Raw genomic sequence first — 20502 nt, forward strand, 5'->3', positions numbered from 1 at the left:
TATCTTTTCTTCCCTGAACCTCAGATTCATTTTACAAATGTAGATTATTTAAAAAAAGGAAAGCCTTCCTCAAAAGGCTTCCTCAAAAGGCTATAAGGACTGAATGAAATTGTTAGGACTGTGCTGACGGCTAGCACAAAATCACAACTGCTATTATCGCTGCGGCTATCATTGATTCACTGACTTTACACACCCTTACTAGTTTAATCTGTGGTCCCAAATTCAAGGTTGGGTTTATTTTTTGTAAATAATTTTAGAAGAAAGTTGATTATCTCTCTTTTTTCTTTCTTTTTTGAGACCAGGTCTTGCTCTGTCACCCAGGTGTGATCATGGCTCGCTGCAGCCTCTACTTCCTGGGATTAATCAGTCCTTCCACCTCAGCCTCCTAAGTAGCTGGGACTATAGGCACAGGTCACCATGCCTGGCTATTTTTTTTTTTTTTTGCCTGGCTATTTTTTTTTTTTTTTTTTTTTTTTAAGTAGAGACAGAGTCTCGCCATGTTGCCCAGGCTGGTCTCAAACTCCTGGGCTCAAGTCATCTGCCTGCCTTGGCCTCCCAAAGTACTGGGATTACAGGCGTGAGCCACCAAACCCAGCCAAAAAGTTTATTCTTAATTAATAATGTAGGCAAGAAAAGTTTAAGGTCATAAACTGTTTTCAGGAACTTGCACATGCTTAGGAAGTATTGTGAACAAATAAACTATTATTTGCTAGTTACCAAGCAATCAAGTAACTGAGGTGGAGGAGATGGTAGACAAAGAAGTTTAAGACTTCATTTCTGGCCGGGTGCGGTGGTTCACGCCTGTAATCCCAGCACTTTGGGAGGCCGAGGAGGGTGGATCACCTGAGGTCAGGAGTTTGAGACCAGCCTGGCCAACATGGTGAAACCCTATCTCTACGAAAAATACAAAAATTAGCCAGGCACAGCGGCAGGGGCCTGTGATCCCAGCTACTACGAGGGCTGAGGCAGGAGAATCGCTTGAACCCGGGAGGCAGAGGTTGCAGTGAGCCGAGGTCATGCCATTGCACTCCAACCTGGGCAACGAAAGCAAAACTCCACCTCAAACAAACAAAAAAGACTCAGTCTCTGCTCTCCTGGGATTTCATCCCTAGCTGAGAAAATTAAATTAACCCTCCTGAGGAGACAAGAAGAAGGAGTATTTTCTTCACGGTTGGTCCCCTACTTGTATCCAAAAACGATTTGAAGGTGTCTGAAGACTGCCCGTAAATGTGTGCTCCGTAACAGGATCAAATAGAATCAAATATAAGTTCCACTCACTTTCTAGTAAGCAATACTTTGTTAGCCAAGTTTTAGAAACTCTATGTATTTAAAATGAAATCTTTTAAGTTTATAGTTCAAATGTTTAAACAATTAAGGTAGAATTCTCTTCTCCAATCGTGACCATCTTGTCACATTTCACTGTCCTTGTTTCATTAGTAACGCTTTGCCCACTTCACTTATCAAAAAGATACATATTACAAAAATTAGCTGGGCATGGTGGTGTGCAGACTTCTGGTCCCAGCTACTGGGAAGGCTAAGGTGGGAGGATCACCTGAGCCCAGGAGATGGAGGCTGCAGTGAGCCGTGATGGAGCCACTGCACACTCCAGCCTGGGCAACAGAGTGAGACCCTGTCTCCAAAAAAAAAAAAAGAAAAAAGAGACACATTAAGTGTTCCTAACTGTTGAAACTGGCTGATGGGCACATATGTGGAGTTTGCCACATCACTGTCTCCTTCTGTATATGTTTGACAGTTTCCTTGCATCCTAACACTTTTTGTTAAATGCGTACTTGTGAAAGAAAAATATAATAAATAAAAATCTGTCTTACCAGCAAGCCCCAAGCTAATCAGAGGAGCAGAAAACATCCAAGAGAATTAAAGCCGAAAAGTTTACGCTTAAGGCAGTCAAAGACCAAAACAAAACAAAACCACAAAAATCATAGGAAACACTTACTGTCTGAAATTAAAATAAAATTGGGAATAAGAGAAATACGTAAGTTTTAAATTTCAAACCAAGGGTAGAAAAACATCTATTTTCTCAAAGAGCTAAAAGTATTTATGCAAACAGTAAAAAATCAATCCATCCATTAATAAGAAACAAATAAAAACTATATATGTGTTCCTGCTACAACAAAATCCATTGAGGGCTATTTTGTGACTCTCATAAAAATATTTAGATTCTTCACCAACCTAACTTTTTTTTTTTGAGACAGTCTCCCTCTGTCGCCAGACTAGAGTGCAGCAGCACAGTCTCGGCTCACTGCAACCTCCATCTCTCAGGTTCAAGCGATTCTCCTGCCTCAGCCTCCCGAGCAGCTGGGACTACAGGTGCTCATCACCACCACACAGCTAATTTTTGTATTTCTAGTAGAGACGGGTTTTCACTATGTAAAACCTATGGTCTCGATCTCTTGACCTCGAGATCCACCTGCCTCAACCTCCCAAAGTACTGGGATTACTGGCGTGGGCCACCGTGACCAGCCCCAACCTAAATTTTTATAGATTTTAGTTTTATTTCCTTAATAATGATGAGACTGTATTAGTGGCATTTTAAAAATAATGTAGCATGATATTTATTTTTAAAAAGAAATCATTAAAGGTAAATAACAATAAAGCCCGTCTTCCTTTAGACTTACTGTGAGGCTTTTTCACTTTGCACTCAGGGTTTTTCAATCAGGGAAAAAAAAAGTCCTATTCTTTATCCCTGTTCGTCAACTGTAATATACTAGATGTACTTTGAACCTACTGCAGTGATTCAAATAGTGAAGAAAGTTCACCCGCTGAGTATTTTCCAAGGGCCTGATTTGTTAACAAGAGAAGCTGTCATCTCTGACTTTGTTCATCAGCGATAGAATTGAGGCACTATTAATAGATCTATTGACTGTGTAAGTCCAAAGTCTGGGCTTGAATTCCCAGAGGAGTGAGTCACACACACACACACACGTTTACCACAATCGCTGATCCTCTCCATCGCTCCTAGTCCCAGTTAACCGGGAAAAATGACTCATCAAATTTCTTTCCATTAACAAGAGAAGTTCACATTTTGCTCTAATTCATTAATCAGCTTTCAGAATAGTCAAACCAAACTTGGTAAACAAAAAGCAATTTTATATTATAGGCTAACACACCTAATTACATAAATTCATTTCTTTCTCTTATTTGGTTTACAATCTAAAATGAATTCCGCCATGGTCAAAAGGGACCAATGGGAAGAAATCTGCCCTGATTCAATGTTAGTAGTGGAAACCTCACTGTTGTTGTTGTTGTTTCCTATGGAGTTGATGGCTTTTTCTTGCAGATTACAGTGAGTGTCTCATATATTTGGCATCTCTTGTCATACAATACTTTTAAAACTAGTTAAACTTGGCTGGGCGCAGTGGCTCACATCTGTAATTCTAGCACTTTGGAAGGTGGGCAGATCACGAGGTCAGGAGTTTGAGACCAGCCTGGCCAACACGGTGAAACCCCGTCTCCACTAAAAATACAAAATTAGCCGGACATGGTGGTGGGCGCCTATAATCCCAGCTACTCGGGAGGCTAAGGCAGGAGAATCACTTTAACCTGGGTGGTGGAAGTTGCAATGAGCCAAGCGATCTTGCACTCCAGCCTGGGCAACAAGAGCAAAACTCTTATCTCAAAAAAAAAAAAAAAAAACAGTCAAACTTTTGGGGTTGGGCGCAGTGGCTCACACCTGTAATCCTGGCACTTTGGGAGGCCAAGGCAGGCGGATCACCTGAGGTCAGGAGTTCAAGACTGGCCTGGCCAACATGGTGAAACCCCATCTCTACTAAAAATACAAAAATTAGCTGGGCATGGTGGTGGGCACCTGTAATCCCAGCTACTCGGGAGGCTGAGGCAGGAGAATTGCTTGAATCTGGCAGACGGAAGTTGCAGTGAGCCAAGATCGCACCACTGCACTCCAGCTTGGGTGACAGAGCGAGACTCTGTCTCAAAAAAATAAAATAAAATAAATAAACATAAAGTATATGTTAGGTCTCTTGTACTTTACATAAGTGAGGGATATGTTTTTCACACATGAAGGAGAAAGCAAACACTTTTCATATACAAATAAAGTAAATGAGATGACAGTGGAGGATGTGTTTCTAGAGCCCAGAGTGCCTGGACTGACCACCTGCTGTCCTTGGGAAGATATTTAAGCATGATGCCCTGGATGCTTTTCCTATACGACAGGAATAGTAACAGGACCTTCTCTTCTGTCGTGGAAATGCAGTCAGATAATTCATGAACAATGCTTTGAAAAATGTCTGACATCATAAGCCCTCAACAAATATTAGCTATTATTATTATTACATGAGAAAGTAGAATTCTGCGTGATAATCATTACAGGCACGTAGCAGCTTCTGAAAACACCATGCTACAAGTTTATAAGCCAATGACTTTGATATGAGAACACATATTTCTTCTGAAACAATGTTATAAATTATTAACATAATACACCTAATCTATTTTACTCATCAACTACCTAAAATTCAGTTTCTGGTCACTATGCCTTTCATAGCGTTGTTCCCATGGGGAAATATGCTTTTAGTCCCAATGAGGTGTTTTAACAATTTTTAGGAGTTTCTAGATTTCTATTTCTGGAAAAAAAAAAATCTAAAATACCAGAATTTCAGAACAGATAAAACTCCAGTGATTAAAACAAAAAACAAACAAAAAACAAAACTCACTTCTATAATAATGAAAGGAAAAAAGCCATTAGAACCACTCATGAAGAGTTTGTAATTTTTTTTTTTTTTTTTTGGAGACGGAGTCTTGCTCTGTCAGCCAGGCTGGAATACAATGGCACAGTCTCAGCTCACTGCAACCTCTGCCTCCTGGGTTTAAGTGATTCTCCTGCCTCAGCCTCCCAAGTAGCTGGGATTACAGGCGCCTGCCACCATGCCTGGCTAATTTTTGTATTTTTACTACTAAAAATACTCTCTACAAATGGGGTTTCATCATGTTGGCCAGGCTGGTCTCGAACTCCCGACCTCAGGAGATCTGCCTGCCTCAGCCTCCCAAAGTGCTGGGATTATTGGCGTGAGCCACCACGCCTGACCAAGAGTTCATAATTTTGTTTTGTGTAACGTTGCTGGCACTGACTCAGTTTCAAATTGATTGCTGGTAGCTGAAACACAAATACCATGTTTTCAGATATCCTGCCCTGCTCATTCTTACTAGAGAGGGGCAGGTGCCTGCTTTATTTTCCAACACGGAATTAACAGGGAAGCCCAGGTTCACAACGTTCTGATTAACCCGAAACAGAGAGCTCTTTATCCAGATTGGTGCCACTTGGTGGTTTTCCATATAAACCCGTGGAAATGGCTGTTTGTGCCCGGGGACGAAGTTGCTAAGCCCCTCTGCTGTTCCATCCTTCTGGGAAGAGAATTGGTCAAGTGAGAAAGTCCAGCTAAAGAAAGAACAATGAACTGCCCAGGAGTCCACGGCAGCCTGCAGCCTTCAGAGTCACTCAGACCCTAAAGAGCTGCAAATGGGATTGACTTTCAGCTGGTGGGCAACACGCACCCATGCTGATTGCTCAATATGGAAACACTGCCCTGTGCGTGGGTCAATGGTGCGGCCCCAGCCCCAGACCAGCAGGGAGGGGGTTACCGCCTGGCTGGTCAGGGCTGTGTCTGGAGTCCAGTCTGTGGGTGCAGGTCCCGCTGAGAAGGGTTTTGCCCATTGCGTCTCGTTTCTCACATTCACTCACACATCAGCACAATTCTCAGAGGCTGTGTGGCCCTGAGACTTCCTGAAGAAGTCTGGTGCGGTTGGGGCACCAGATGGAGTTGTCACTGCCTCATGCGACCCCTCTTCCCCACTCTCTGCCCAGCTGCCCCTCACTGGCTGCACCCTGGAGGTGGCCCTGTTCACTACAATAAGCAAAGTCGCTGAGTCGGTCAGGATGAAGCACTCCCTTAGGAAAGTCGGGGCTCACCAGTTATTACGCGGATTCCTCAGCTAGCGAAAGAAAGGGGTTGCAGTTGAAGGAAGATGGTTCATGTCCCTCAGGTTTTAAGCCATTCACTGCTGAGCTGAAGCCACCTGACGGGCTATTCCTATCACACAGGAAAAGTATCTAGGGCACCGTCTTGCACCCTTCAGGGCAGCCACTGGAGCTGTCACTGTCGTTAATGGCCACACTTCCTAAGGGACGTGGCCTCCACCGCTCCACTGGGCCTCAGATCTTACCACAAATTCACTGTTTTATTTGTCTCTCACCAGCAGCAGATCAGGTTTCAGGGCAAATGCTGAAAGAACAACACCTTCCCAAAATTCCAATGTGGATCCTGGGATATTTAGAGGTAAAATGGCGTGATGGCTGGGACAGGTTTTAAAACACTCCAGGGAACAAAAAAGTGGGGATGGATGAGGACAGATAAAATAACACAGCAAAATGCCAAAGTGTTGAAGCCAGGTGGTGGGTCCGTGACTACTCATTGAATTATTCTATTTTGTGCACGTTTCAAAATGTCCGTAATAGAAAGTAACAAATAAATAAACCTATTTTTTTAAATGATTAAAATCCCCTTCTAGGGTAAGTAGCTCTCCCAGGGTCCCACATTAGCGAAGGGGGATACAGAACTCAAACTCAGATTTGTATTGTTGTTTTCCAAAAAGTTCCAAGTCCAGAGTTCTTGGCACTCCTTGATATGTGGCTAAGGCTAAATGCCAAGGCAAGGGTAGTGCCAAAAGATATACTAGCGATATCAAACATCTTGTTATCATGTACCCTCCTGGTAGTCCTAGCTACCTTTACACTGTTTATTTCTGTGCATACCAAATGTTAAATATTAAAAATGTTAAAGCCTGCTAAGGAAGACTGTAACGATTGCCATCAGCTCACCTGTCGCAGGTCTCCAGTGGAGACACTAATAATAAGAGTTGGAAGAATCATGAAGCAGGCATTGTAGAAGAGCACTCCGTATTTCCCTAGCTCCTGCAAAAACAAAAACATAAAAACCACTCAATTTTAGAAATATGAGGCACAGATTTCCTGGAGCCATTTATTCAACTGCATATTCATGCAAAGTTAGAATATGCATTCTGAGCAACTCTACTGGACTATTTTCAGCAAATTTCTGACATAAAATGCTTCATGTTGAGGGTACTGAGATTTTGGAATAAACATTTGTTTTACACCAAAACTACAGAGAAAACACATGGCAGTGGAAAGCCTCTAGGGTTCCATTCATCTCCAGCATTCTAATTGTGTGGGGGTTTTTTTAAAGCATGTTATTCAAAATGGGAAATCTGGAACAAAATAAAGAACATTAAAAACATGAATATAAACAAAACTCTTTAAAAACATCTGCTCTTTCCATTAAAGGACAGCAGCATTATACATTTACTTTCATTAAAGTGGCCACACCACTTCACCATTTTCAAAAAAGGATGACATATTGTGATTTTCCAAAGACAACAAACCTGTTTTTGTAAAACTGCTACCATTAAAAAAAGGAAAAAAAAAAAAATGGCCATGCCGGGGGGGGGGGGGGGGGGGGGTGGGGGTGGGGGGGGGGGGGGGGGGGGGGGGGGGGGGGGGAACAGTACAGATTAAAAAAAAAAAAAAAAATAGCTCATAGAAATAAGCCTGTTGGTCAGAGTAAACTCCCTCATCCAGCACAAAGAGCCTGGAACAAAGAAACATATGCCTGACTCATCCTCCCGGGCTTCCTGTAACAGCTGGGGGTGGGGGAGGGATGGGGCCTCCACGTGACAGGCAGCCACACAAAAGCAAAGCTCCTCTGCCCCAGCCCCTCATCATCAGAAGCAGCAGCTATTGCTGGACAGGACCTTACAAATTATCCATTGCAGTCATTCCATTCCACAGATGAGGAAACTGACATTTGGAGAAGTTAAGGTTCAAAGTCACAACAGCCAGTAAGTAGCAAAACTTGTGTCACTAACGCACATCTCCAGACTCCAAACTAGTGCTCTCAGAACAAATATTGTGACCCCTGACCTTGCCTTGGTCATTGATGATGCCAGTAAAAAAGTTAGTTTGCCTTTCACATTAATCCCTTTTTATACATTCTGAGTGTGCCTCTAAACTAGTAGCTTTTCCCATCCTATCTCATTTTCACCCAAAATTTTGCAAATAATAACTTACACAGACAAGATAATTGAAAATAAATTAGTAATCTACAGGTCATATTATATACATTAAATGACATGCCAACTGTATACATTCATTTTCATTTTTCATATAATTCTAGGGCCCAGATGACAAAGCCAAAAAGCCATAGGCAGGGTCTGGTACCTTTGGGTCCATTTTCTGTTTGGTATAAACTCCATTTGCTGCTGTGAAGATATCATTCAGGAATACAAAAATATAGCCTTCTAAGTTAAAAGCAAGGTCAGACCTGGGAGGGAGACCACAAAAGGAGAAGGATTATTCAAAAACTCCTAACTTGGCCTCCAAGCCCGCCTGTTTTACCTTTCCCTAATCAAATCCACTTTTCTGTGGCACGCTGTGTGGCAGTGAATGGTTAATTCCTCTGCTTTGCCTCCAGACAAAAACCAAACCAGCCCATCAGGTGGCTTCAGCTCAGCAGTGAATGGCTTAAAACCTGAGGGACATGAACCATCTTCCTTCAACTGCAACCCCTTTCTTTCGCTAGCTGAGGAATCCGCATAATAATTGGTGAGCCCCGACTTTCCTAAGGGGAGTGCTTCACCCTGACCCACTCTGCAACTTTGCTTATTGTAGTGAACAGGGCCACCTCCAGGATGCAGCCAGTGAGGGGCAGCTGGGCAGAGACTGGGGAAGAGGGTCGCATGCAGCAGTGACACCTCCTTCTGGTGCCCCAGCCGCACCCTGTCCATCCTTCTGTGTGACCCCTTATTGGCTCCTTTCTTCCCGTTCTTTTGAAACATCTTCTCTTCCATTTCCATTATAAATAGCACCAGCGTAAAAACATTTGGGGAGCTAAGACAGGAACAAGAGGAAGAGCAACAGCTGAGCCACGATGTGGCCCACCCACCTGCACTTGATGGCTGCAGACAGTGCTAGACCATGCCATAATTCACAAACACACACTGCCAGGGAGGAAAACCTTCTCCTGTACCCTCTTAGGTTCACTGTCTGGGGGCCTGCTAATGTAACTGATAAAAGACAGATTAACAGGAGAAAGAGAATACAAATCTGATTAATATGTTCCCTAAAGTTCACAGAAAATAAGTGAAACTCAAAGAAACAGTGAGGCTTGGGGACTTACATTGTGACAACGGAAAGAGGATTTGGGCTTCAAGGAACAAATAAATTGTGTAACTGTTAGAAAGTAACCAGGAAATCTATGGTGGAAATGATGAACGAGAAGGGTTACTTTCAGGTTTGTTTATGCAGATGCATCTCAGGGCCGATCCTCCATCCAGTGATAGGAATTGTTCTCCTCTTCCTGGGATGGGAGAAGGGGCCCCCTTCACAATGGGAAACTGATTCCCTGTTTTTTAGGCAGAAAGGAGAAGGCAGCAAACTTCCTGATCTGTGGATTCTCAATTGTCCTCGGCTCAAAATAATCCTGATCCCACAGTGGCATAGTTTGGAGGGGCATACCCTAAATCTTCTTCAACGTCAAAATGAGATTATTTCTAACCAAAGAGAGTGAAACAGAGACCAAAACCTGTGCCAAAATCTGAATATGCAAATTAAGTTAGACTTTTGTTTGAGGCCTCCACACATTAGCTACAAACATGTTTGTGAGAAGGGAAGTTAATTTTAGTCATCGTAGGTCAGAATTCTCTCAGTCACAATTTAAAAAAAAAAAGTCCGGGCGCGGTGGCTCAAGCCTGTAATCCCAGCACTTTGGGAGGCCGAGGCGGGTGGATCACGAGGTCAGGAGATTGAGACCATCCTGGCTAACACGGTGAAACCCCGTCTCTACTAAAAATACAAAAAATTAGCCAGGCGTGGTGGTGGACGCCTGTAGTCCCAGCTGCTCGGGAGACTGAGGCAGGAGAATGGCGTAAACCCGGGAGGCGGAGCTTGCGGTGAGCCAAGATCATGCCACCACACTCCAGCCTGGGCCACACAGCGAGACTCTGTCTCAAAAAAAAAAACAAAAAAAAGAAAGGATTTTCAGCCAGGCGCAGTAGCTCATGCCTGTAATCTCAGCACTTTAGGAGGCCAAAGTGGGTGGATCACCTGCGTTGGGAGTTCAAGACCAGCCTGACCAACATGGAGAAACCCCGTCTCTACTAAAAATACAAAATTAGCTGGGCATGGTGTCACATGCCTGTAATCCCAGCTACTCGGGAGGCTGAGGCAGGAGAATCGCTTGAACTGGGGAGGCAGAGGTTGCGGTAAGCCAAGATCGTGACTCCAGCCTGAGCAACGAGAGCGAAACTCCGTCTCAAAACAAAAGGATTTTCTTCAAAATAAGGGTCTTCCAAATTTCTTACCTACCCACATGTGATTTAGCATGAAGAAGAGCAGAGTCTGCTGCCCCCTTAGACGGCAGAGCTAAGTGAGTGGAAAGAGGATGGGAGGAGACACTGCCCACCTCCTGGGAGAGCTGCAGGAGAACTCCTACTCAGGGGACCAAGAGTTCCCAGCAGTGCTGTTCCCACTCCCAGAAGCCTGGGCCACTGTCAAGCGGCTTACCCACCGTTTGTTTAGGCCAGTGGTGACAGCACAGACATTTCTGAAGAATTTACTTGTTTAATCAATTAGAGCAGATTCATGTAACCCTTGCAGTTGTTCAAGAGATCCTCCCATCTCGGTCTCCTGAGTAGCTGGGACTACAGGCAAGTGCCACCATGCCCGGCTAATTTTTTTATTTGTATTTTTGTAGAGACAGGGTCTCATTATGTTGCCAGGGCTGGTCTCAAACTCCTGGGCTCAGGCAATCCTGTCGCCTGGGCCTCCCAAAGTGCTGGGATTGTCAGAGGCGTGTGAACCAGAGCAACTCCATCTTAAACAGGAGCTGGGTAAAATGAGGCTGAAACCTACTGGGCTGCATTGCCAGGCGGTGAAGGCATTCTAAGTCACAGGATGACATAGGAGGCCGGCACAAAATACAGGTCATGAAGACCTTGCTGATAAAACAGGTTCCAGTTAAGAGGCCGGCCAAAACCCACCAAAACGAAAATGGCCACAAGAGCGACCTGTGGTCGTCCTCACTGCTACACTCCCGCCATCACTGTGACAGTTTACAAACGCCAGGGCAATGTCAGGAAGTTACCCTATATGGTCTAAAAGGGGAGGCATGAATCATCCACCCCTTGTTTAGCATCATCAAGAAATAATCATAAAAGGACAACCAGCAGCCCTCGGGCTGCTCTCTACGGAGTGGCCACTCTTTTATTCCTTTACTTTCTTAAAAAACTTGCTTTCACTCTACACTGTGGACTTGCCCTGAATTCTTTCTTGCACAAGATCCAAGAACCCTGTCTTGGGGTCTGGATCAGGAACCTTTCCTGTAACAGGATTACAGGCAATGAGCTACCACACCCAGCCCAGATGTTGTATGTTAACTTTTTCTGGCCATGTGACTTGCTTTTTGAATAAAATGTAAGAGAAGGTGACACATGTCACTTCTGGGTGAAACCTTTAAGAACCAGTACACAATTCCCCACATTCCCTTTTCCTGCTTGTTTGGCAAAGGAAGTGCCCTCTGAGGCAGGGACTCCATCAGCCTGGATGCCTGAGTAACCACATGGAGCAGAGCCCTCTCACTAGCACTGCCTAGTGTTGGGTGGCATGTGTGGCAGGGATGGGGTGCATCTGGTGAGTGAAGTTACTGCCGTGTGGAGGTTGTTACAGTGGCATCACCTGCTCATCGGACAGTCTGATCTGCCACTGCTTGCATCTGGATGCCCTAATGTAAGAGGAGAGCAGGATGGGGTCACTGCTGGTCTCTAGCTAAGCACTCACGGCTGATCTGTGGCTAAGTGCTGTGAATGCCAGCAGCCAGGAGGGGATCCATTCTGTGAGTGCCAAAGGAAGGGCCAGCCTGAGCATGGATTCTCCAGGCTGGCTCTTGGTTGAAAGTCAGATGCTTTTGGAACCCCAATTTACCCTTTCAGATCGTTTGTAGACTGTCCTTACATATGCGAAGCACAGACTGGATTTCTGCTCCCTGGTTCTGGAAACGTGCCTATATACACATGGTAACTGAAGGTCCATTCCTCACCAAAGACTTACCAACAGTTTTATAAACCATTTTTTTGCAAAAGTCTTTAACTGGCTGTAAGTCAGTGGTTTTCAAAATGAGCCCTAAGGAAGCTGGAAGAGAGGGGCTGTGCTGGGGAGACCTCAGAGTGCTGTGGGAGGAGCCCAGGGAATTTCACCCCAAAATATGGTACCCTGGCATGCAGATTATTTTACATGGAAAGCCCTTGAAGGGCAGCAGATGCTGAAGAGGTTTTTCTTGGATACTCCCTTTTCGACCTTAAAAGACTGCCCACTCATGAGAACACACTTGCTTTCCATCCCCCTCTCTGACATCTATTGCAGAGAACAAGACTGAGGAATGCAGTCACATCTGGGCAGACTTTAAAAATATAATGTCTGCCTTTCGGGTGCAAATTCCAAAGAGAATCAATCCTTTACAATTTCTGTCTCCCAGGTCCATTCATTCTCTCCAGTTATCATTCCCGACCTCTCAAAAGCATTGTCTCCACTCCCTGCCCTCCCGTGAAGAAGGATATAGAAGCACCTGCACCCCACTGGGTCACTGGGTGGCCGCTCTCCCGTGATCTCTACCCCAGGCATGGGAAGGTAAATCTGTGTCTTTTTCTCTTCTCAATCTGCTCTTTTGTCAGTTCCTTTTGTTTTTGTTTTTTTTTTTTTTTTTTTGAGATGGGAGTCTCACTCTGTTACCCAGGCTGGAGTGCAATGGCACAATCTCGGCTCACTGCAACCTCCACTTCCCAGGTTCAAGCAATTCTCCTACCTCAGCCTCCCGAGTAGCTGGGATCACAGGCATGTGCCACCACACCGGGCTAATTTTTGTATTTTTAGTAGAGACAGGTTTCACCATGTTGGCCAGGCTGGTCTCTAACTCCTGACCTCAGGTGATCCACCCGCCTCAGCCTCCCAAAGTGTTGGGATTGCAGGCGTGAGCCACCACAGTTCCTTTTTTAATGAACCTTCAGAGAGTAGAGGGGAAGCTGTCTCCTTTAGCCCAAAGACTCTCCCACAGAACTCCTCCCTTTTTAAACTACTTTACTCCTAAAATTTCATTCCAAAAAAAGCCTGTCATGATAGACCAGGCTCTGAGCGCTGCTGTCTAATGGGTGCTGGCACTATACCCACGGTGTGAACTGGAGCACTGAAACCACAGAGCCAGCTTTCAAGGAGTGAAGCTCAGCCCATGGCCAGGACTAGGGGAGAGAAAGGTACAGATGAAACATTAAGTAATAAACCTTAGTCTGCACAATGGACTAAATACATTTATAATAATAATAAGCATGATTGGTTTTTCTTAGAGACAGGATCTTACTCTGTTGCCCAGGCTGGAGTGCAGTGGTGCAATCATTGCTCACTGTAACCTCAAACTCCTGGGCCCAAGAGATCCTCTTTCCCCAGCCTCCTGAGTAGCTGAGACTCCAGGCACACACCACCATGCCAGGCTAATTTTCTCTCTCTCTTTTTTTTTGGTGGAGATAGGGTCTCACTATGTTGCCCAGGCTGATCTCAAACTCATGGGCTCAAGCGATCTTCCCACCCAGGCCTCCGACAGTGCTGGGATTATAGGGGTGAGCCACCACACCCAGGGCATGTAACTATTAACATGCACTATCCACCATGCATGCTATAACAGAGAAATCTGAGCACCTGCCTGCCCATGAAGACTTACAGTCCTTGTTATTCCTTTTGCAAAATAATTATTAAAGTAGTAGTCGTGCACCAGTGTTGGCTCATATCCCAAACATACAAATACATTTAGCATTCTACCATCGGAAATAGCAACTGCTAAGGTATCATGGAATAATAAAATAAATCAGCACACAAAGGCTTTGTAAGTCTGTTATTGTTAATCAAATGCCTAAGAACTTCTCAAGTAAAGGTGTGATATTGAAGACAAACATTCAGTAAGAAATGTAAACAGTTCACTGCTTTTTGTGAAGAAGAGCTGTATTAATATCTTGCAATGCTCTCTTCACATATTCTCAGAAATTTTCTGGCCAAGGTGGGACCCACTTTGACTTTCACAGCAACACACAGGGATTCCACTAACTTCCACAGATTTGTCTCCTGGCTGCTCAATTCAATGGCAGCCAGATGGAAAATGAAAAGCAGAGGATGGGGCTGGGCCTATTGTGAAAGACACAAAGAAGTTATTGAGCAGGAACAGTCCAAAGTCTTACCCAGCTGCTATGAAAGCCCCGAGAATGATGGCAAAGACACTGACGACGATGTTGAGCGAATACTGCTTCCTGTAATAAATACATAAATAAAGGAAAGGGAGCAGACAGGAAAACATTGAAATATGATTCTATTTTTTAAACAAATTGAAAATAGACATCAACAGTTTTACAGCTAAAATCTAGCAGACGATGCTTAATGTGGAGAAAGCACTAAAAGTGTTTCTAAGTCAGACTAAATTTACATTATTTCTTAAGCAGTTTTCTTAATCTAATTACAAACTGATTTCTCTGTTCTCACTAGAGAGATACTGGGACAAAATACAGAAGCGCTCCTGCTGGTGGATCTAGTGTGTACGGACTGATAGTGAGTATTTGAAGATTAAGATAATATTCAATACAAGGGCTTAAAACACTGAACCACCAACCAGAATTCACATTTCTAAATAATCCTCCCGGCAAAATCAAGAATCAACTTTTTGGATATCAAACTAAATATCCTTATGAGAAATTTTATACCAACAATATAAAAATTAATTTCTTCTGATATTATAATCACTGCATCAGAATTGACATTCCTCATACCCTGCGCACCTATCCTGTATGTATACATGGACAGTTTCTCTTCTGTATTCAGAAATTGGTATATATTCCATCTGGCTCAGGAAACAGGTTCACATCTGTTTTGGAGTTTCTGTTTCCTTCTTTCTTATGATTTTCTTTTCTTTTTGTTTTTTTGAGACGGAGTCTCACTCTGTCGCCCAGGCTGGAGTGCAGTGGCCGGATCTCAGTTCACTGCAAGCTCCGCCTCCCGGGTTTACGCCATTCTCCTGCCTCAGCCTCCCGAGTAGCTGGGACTACAGGCGCCGCCACCTCGCCCGGCTAATTTTTTTGTATTTTTAGTAGAGACGGGGTTTCACCATATTAGCCAGGATGGTCTCGATCTCCTGACCTCGTGATCCGCCCACCTCGGCCTCCCAAAGTGCTAGGATTACAGGCATGAGCCACCACGCCTGGCCTTTTCTTATGATTTTTCTACCACAAACATGCATTATTTGTCTATGGTAAAATTACAACTTTTAAAAAATCCCTCATTAAGTTCTTAGGGAATCACAGAAGCACCCAACTACTTTTAAATGAATAAACTATTTGTCCTTAAATTATTGCCCAACTAGCAATGGCTACTAGAATTTGCTGGGTAAAAGAAATGCAGTGGGTGGGAGACACACTGGAAGAATGGAGGAAAAACAAAATCACCCGAGTATGATGGTCTCCAGAAGTAAGGTAAGTGGAATGGTGAATTTTCTGAGCACGGTGAACATCGGCAGGCTGCCAGGAAAAGAGTGAAGCATGTCAGACACCACGAGTTGGTTGGTTGGTTTTTTCTTTTACATGTTTTACATTTTTAATTAAGCTTACTAATTTTCCAAATTAATTTTCACATTTACCATTAACAAATCACATTAAATAATAACAATAAATGGAGATTAAAAGATTTCATGCCACTTTCACTTAGCAATTTATTTACTTATTTTTTTTTATTTATTTTTGGAGACAGAGTCTCACTGTGTTGCCCAGGCTATAGTGCAGTGGCGCAGTCTCAGCTCACTGCAACCTCCGCCTCCTGGGTTCAAGCAGTTCTCCTGCCTCAGCCTCCTAAGTAGCTGGGATTACAGGCGCACGCCATGACGCCCTGCTAATTTTTGTATTTTTAGAAGAGACAGGGTTCCACCATATTGGCCAGGCTGGTCTCTAACTCCTGACCTAAGGTAATCCACCCGCCTCAGCCTCCCAAAGTGCTGGGATTAGAGGCATTAGCCACCGCACCCGGCCTTCACTTGGCAATTTAAGACACCATTCTGTCCAACCATTCTAAAGGTTATGCTGAAACTACTTCATGATGTGAACCGATACATCCTTTGACAAATCAAGTCAGGCCTATGCATCGTCATTAAATGGTCCTGACCGGCTGGGCACGGTGGCTCTCGCCTGAAATCCCAGCACTTTGGGAGGCTGAGGTGGGCGGATCACTTGAGGTCAGGAGTTTGAGACCACCCTGGCCAACATGGTGCAACCCCATCTCTACTAAAAATACAAAAATTAGCCAGGCATGGTGGTGTGCACCTGCAGTCCCAGCTACTCTGGAGGCTGAAACAAGAGAATTGCTTGAAGCCGGGAGGCAGAGGTTGTAGTGAGCCAAGATTGCACCACTGCAACCTCTGTCTCAAAATAATAAAAATAGTTTCTGACCTTGGACCTAATTACTTCTTCTTGGGAAACTTATTCTAAGGTAATAATCGAAAGACAGGAAAAAAACCACATGCATAAATGTGTTCACTGCAGTGTCTGTGGCAAAAACATCAGAAACAACCTAAATGTCAGACACCACAATGGTTAAATAAATTATGATACATTCAGTTGAGGGAACATGATATTATAACTGTAATACAAATACTATTGGAAAATTAATATTAAATAAAATAAATGGTTACAAAGCTATATAGGGTCTACAATGTAACAAGATACATTTTGTATACAGAAAAGGGCTGCAAATGATTATTTATTTATTTATTTATTTATTTTGAGACAGAGTCTCACTCTGTCACCCAGGCTGGAGTGCAGTGGTGCAATCTCAGCTCACTGCAATCCCCACCTCCCGGGTTCAAGCGATTCTCCTGCCTCAGCCTCTTGGGTAGCTGGGATGACACCATCACACCCGGCAAATTTTTGCATTTTTAGTAGAAACGAGGTTTCACTATGTTGGCCAGGCTGGTCCCGAACTCCTGATCTCAGGTGATCCACCCGCCTCAGCCTCCCAAAGTGCTGGGATTATAGGCGTGAGCCACCACGCTGGGCTGAAAATGAGTATTTAAAATTGTCTGTTAAAAGGTAGAATTATGGGTGATTTTCTTCCCCAAATTTTATGTAATAAGGCTATATTTCCTTAAAATATATACTTAAGAACCTTTTACCTACTCCTAACACCCAGAGATTCCAGGATGCAGCTGAATGCATAGTCAACAGACTGCCAGGGCTGCTAAATGCCAGCCCATCTCCACCTGCTCCTAGATGCGACCCTGAGCGGCCGATGAGCTAGGGAAAGAAAGTCAGAGCCAAAACAGCAGCACAGGAGGAGAGTGGCAGCTCAGCCAACCAGACCCCAGCACAGGCTTCACATTCTCAACCATGATGCATCCAGAGAACAGCTGCAGAAAGAATGTTCAGGAACTTTATATTCACACCTAAATATGTCTTATGAGACTGGCTGGACCTACATGTTTCAAAGCTACAACAACAACAACAAAACGTTTTATATTTTCAATTACATTCGGAAAGTATTCTAGATTATGCCTTTTAAAAGCAAATAAGGTATACATAATGGTTAAAAGGTGAATGTTTTCCCCCAATGATCAGGAACAAGACCAGGATATTCACTCTCACCATTGTATCTATTCAACACTGTACCTCAGGTTCTAGACAATGCAATTAGAAAAAAACAAACATCTCATTTGGAAAGGAAGAACTAAAGCAAATCTCTATTTGTTGTACAGAACATCTTCTATACAGAAAATCCTAAGAGATCCACTTAAAAATTATTAGAACCACAATAAGTGAATCAAGCAAATGTGCAGGAAACAAAACGAATATACAAAAGTCAAATCTGAATATTGCTCACTAGCAATGAGCAATCCAAAAATGAAACTAGGCCGGGCACAGTGGCTCACGCCTGTAATCCCAACACTTTGGGAGACCGAGGTGGGTGGATGACTTTGAGGTCAGGAGTTCAAGACCAGCCTGGTCAACATGGTGAAACCCCACGTATACTAAAAATACAAAAAATTAGCTGGACGTAGTGGTGCGTGACTGTAATCCCAGTTACTCGGGAGGCTAAGGTAGGAGAATTGCTTGAACCTAGGAAGCAGAGGTTACAGTAAGCCAAGATTGCACCACTGTACTTCAGCCTGGGCAACAGAACAAGACTCCATCTCAAAAGAAAAAAAAATTAAGTTAGCAAAGCAATTTCATGTAAAATAGCATCAAATAGAATAAAATTCTTAGACACAATTTTAACAAAAGAAGTGTAAGACTTGTGTGCAGAAAACTACAAAACATTGTTTAAAAAAAAAATTAAAGAAGCCAGCAGGTGCGGTGGTTAATGCCTATAATCCTAGCACTTTGGGAGGCTGAAGTGGAAGAATTGCTTGAGGCCAGGAGGTTGAGACCAGCCTGGGCAGGGTCTTGCTCTGTTGCCAGGCTGGAATGCAGTGGCATGATCTTGGCTCACTGCAACCTCCACCTCCTGGGCTCAAGCGATTCTTGTGCCTCAACCACCTGAGTAGCTGGAATTATAGGCGTGCACTACCACACCTGGCTAATTTTTGTATTTTTAGTATAGATGGGGTTTCACCATGTTGATCAGGATGGGTCTCGAACTCCAGACCTCAAGTGATCCACCTGCTTTGGCCTCCCAAAGTGCTGGGACTACAGATGTAAGCCACCATGCCAAGCCAAAAAAAAATGTTTTTTAAATTAACCGGGCACAGTAGTGAATGCCTGTAGTCTCAGTCACTCGGGAAGCTGAGACAGGAGGATGGCTTGAGCATAGGAGGTCGAGGCTACTGCAGTGAGCTATGATCACGCCACTTGTACTCCAACCTGGGCAAGAGAGTGAGATACTGTCTCTAAGAAAAAAAAAAATTTTTTTTTGAGACAGAGTTTCGCTCTTGTCGCCCAGGCTAGAGTGCAATGGTGTGATCTTGGCTCACTGCAACTTCCGCTCCTGGGTTCAAGCCATTCTCCTGCCTCACCCTCCCAGGTAGCTGGGATTACAGGTGTCCACCACCACACCCAGCTAATTTTTGTATTTTTAGTAGAGACGGGGTTTCACATGTTGGCCAGGCTCGTCTCAAACTCCTGACCTCAGGTGATCCACCTGCCTCAGCCTCCCAAAGTGAGCCACTGTACGTGGCCTTCTAAGAAAATTTTTAAATTAAAAAAAGAAAGCAATGAAGACCTAAATAAATGGAAAGACACTCCATGTTCATGGATCAAAAGACCTTATGTTGTTAAAACCTTATGTTATTAAAAAGACTCTTCAAATAGACACACGGATTGCTACAGTTTGGATATTTGACCCTTTAAGCCTCATGTTAAAATTGGATCCCCATGTTGCAGGTGGAGCCTAGTGGGCAATCTTTCAGCTGTGGGGGCTGATTCCTCACGGATAGATTCATCAACTGGGGCCGGGGGGTGAGTTCTCACTCTGTTAGTTCCCATGACGGTTGATTGTTAAAGGAGCCTGATAGCACCCCCCATCTTGCCACGGGATCTCTGCACACACTGGCTCCCCTTCCCCTTCTGCCAGGAGTGGAAGTAGCCTGAGGCCCTCACCAGATGCAGATGCTGGCGCCATGCTTCTTGCGCAGCCTGCAGAACTGTGAAGCACACGAACCTCTTTTCTTCATAAATTACCCAGCCTCAGGTAGTCCTGTACAGCACCACTAACAAACTAAGTCACAGATTCAACATAATCCCTATCAAATCTTAGCTGGCTTTATTTATTCTTTTTTTTTTCTTGCAGAAATTGACAAGCTGATTTTAAAATTAATAAGGAAATGCAAGAGAATTAAAACATCAAAACTATCTTGAAAAAGAACAACAAAGTTGGTGTACTTACACTTTCCAATTTCAAAATTTAATACAAAGTTACAATAATCAAGACTAGCTAGTACTGGTTTAAAGATAGATAGATAGATAGATAGATAGATAGATAGATAGATAGATAGATAGATAGGCATGGTGGTTCACTCCAATAATCCCAGCAATTTAGGAGGCTGAGGCAGGCGGATCCCTTGGGCCCAGGAGTTCAAGACCAGCCTGGGCAACATGGTGAAATGCTATCTCTACAAAAAATTAAAATAATTATTAGCCAGGTGTTGTGTGGTGCACACCTGTGGTCCCAGCTACTTGGGAAGCTGAGGTGGGAGGATCGCTTGAGCCTGGGAGGTCAAGGCCTACAGTAAGTAGTGACTGTGCCACCACACTCCAACCTGGGTGACAGAGCAAGACCCTGTCTCAAAAAAATAATAATAAAGATAGATATACAATCAAGAGAATAGAATTAAGAGTCAAGAAATACATTCTTAAAATTATGATCAATTGATTTTCTTTTTTTTTTTTTGAGAC

The 20502-nt window shown here is 43.7% G+C and overlaps 1 protein-coding gene across 4 annotated transcripts in view; it reads right to left on the reverse strand.

Annotated features, from left to right (window-relative positions):
* SLC35D2 (solute carrier family 35 member D2) overlaps positions 1-20502 on the reverse strand; it is a 66485-nt gene that overhangs the window by 19682 nt on the left and 26301 nt on the right. For 3 of the 4 annotated variants that reach the window (XR_004054006.1, XM_030919872.1, XM_030919875.1), the window contains 4 exons: positions 15574-15645; positions 14320-14388; positions 8267-8369; positions 6851-6943 (listed from right to left, as the gene is read on the reverse strand). Coding sequence is in view for 3 of the 4 variants with exons in the window: in XM_030919872.1 (XP_030775732.1) it covers positions 6851-6943; positions 8267-8369; positions 14320-14388; positions 15574-15645 (337 nt within the window). In the remaining variant the exon portion in view is untranslated. The remainder of the gene's footprint in view (positions 1-6850; positions 6944-8266; positions 8370-14319; positions 14389-15573; positions 15646-20502) is intronic. The other variant, XM_030919874.1, reaches the window with a different exon arrangement.

Source organism: Rhinopithecus roxellana, chromosome 16, assembly GCF_007565055.1.
Source record: "Rhinopithecus roxellana isolate Shanxi Qingling chromosome 16, ASM756505v1, whole genome shotgun sequence".
Taxonomy (NCBI): domain Eukaryota; kingdom Metazoa; phylum Chordata; class Mammalia; order Primates; family Cercopithecidae; genus Rhinopithecus; species Rhinopithecus roxellana.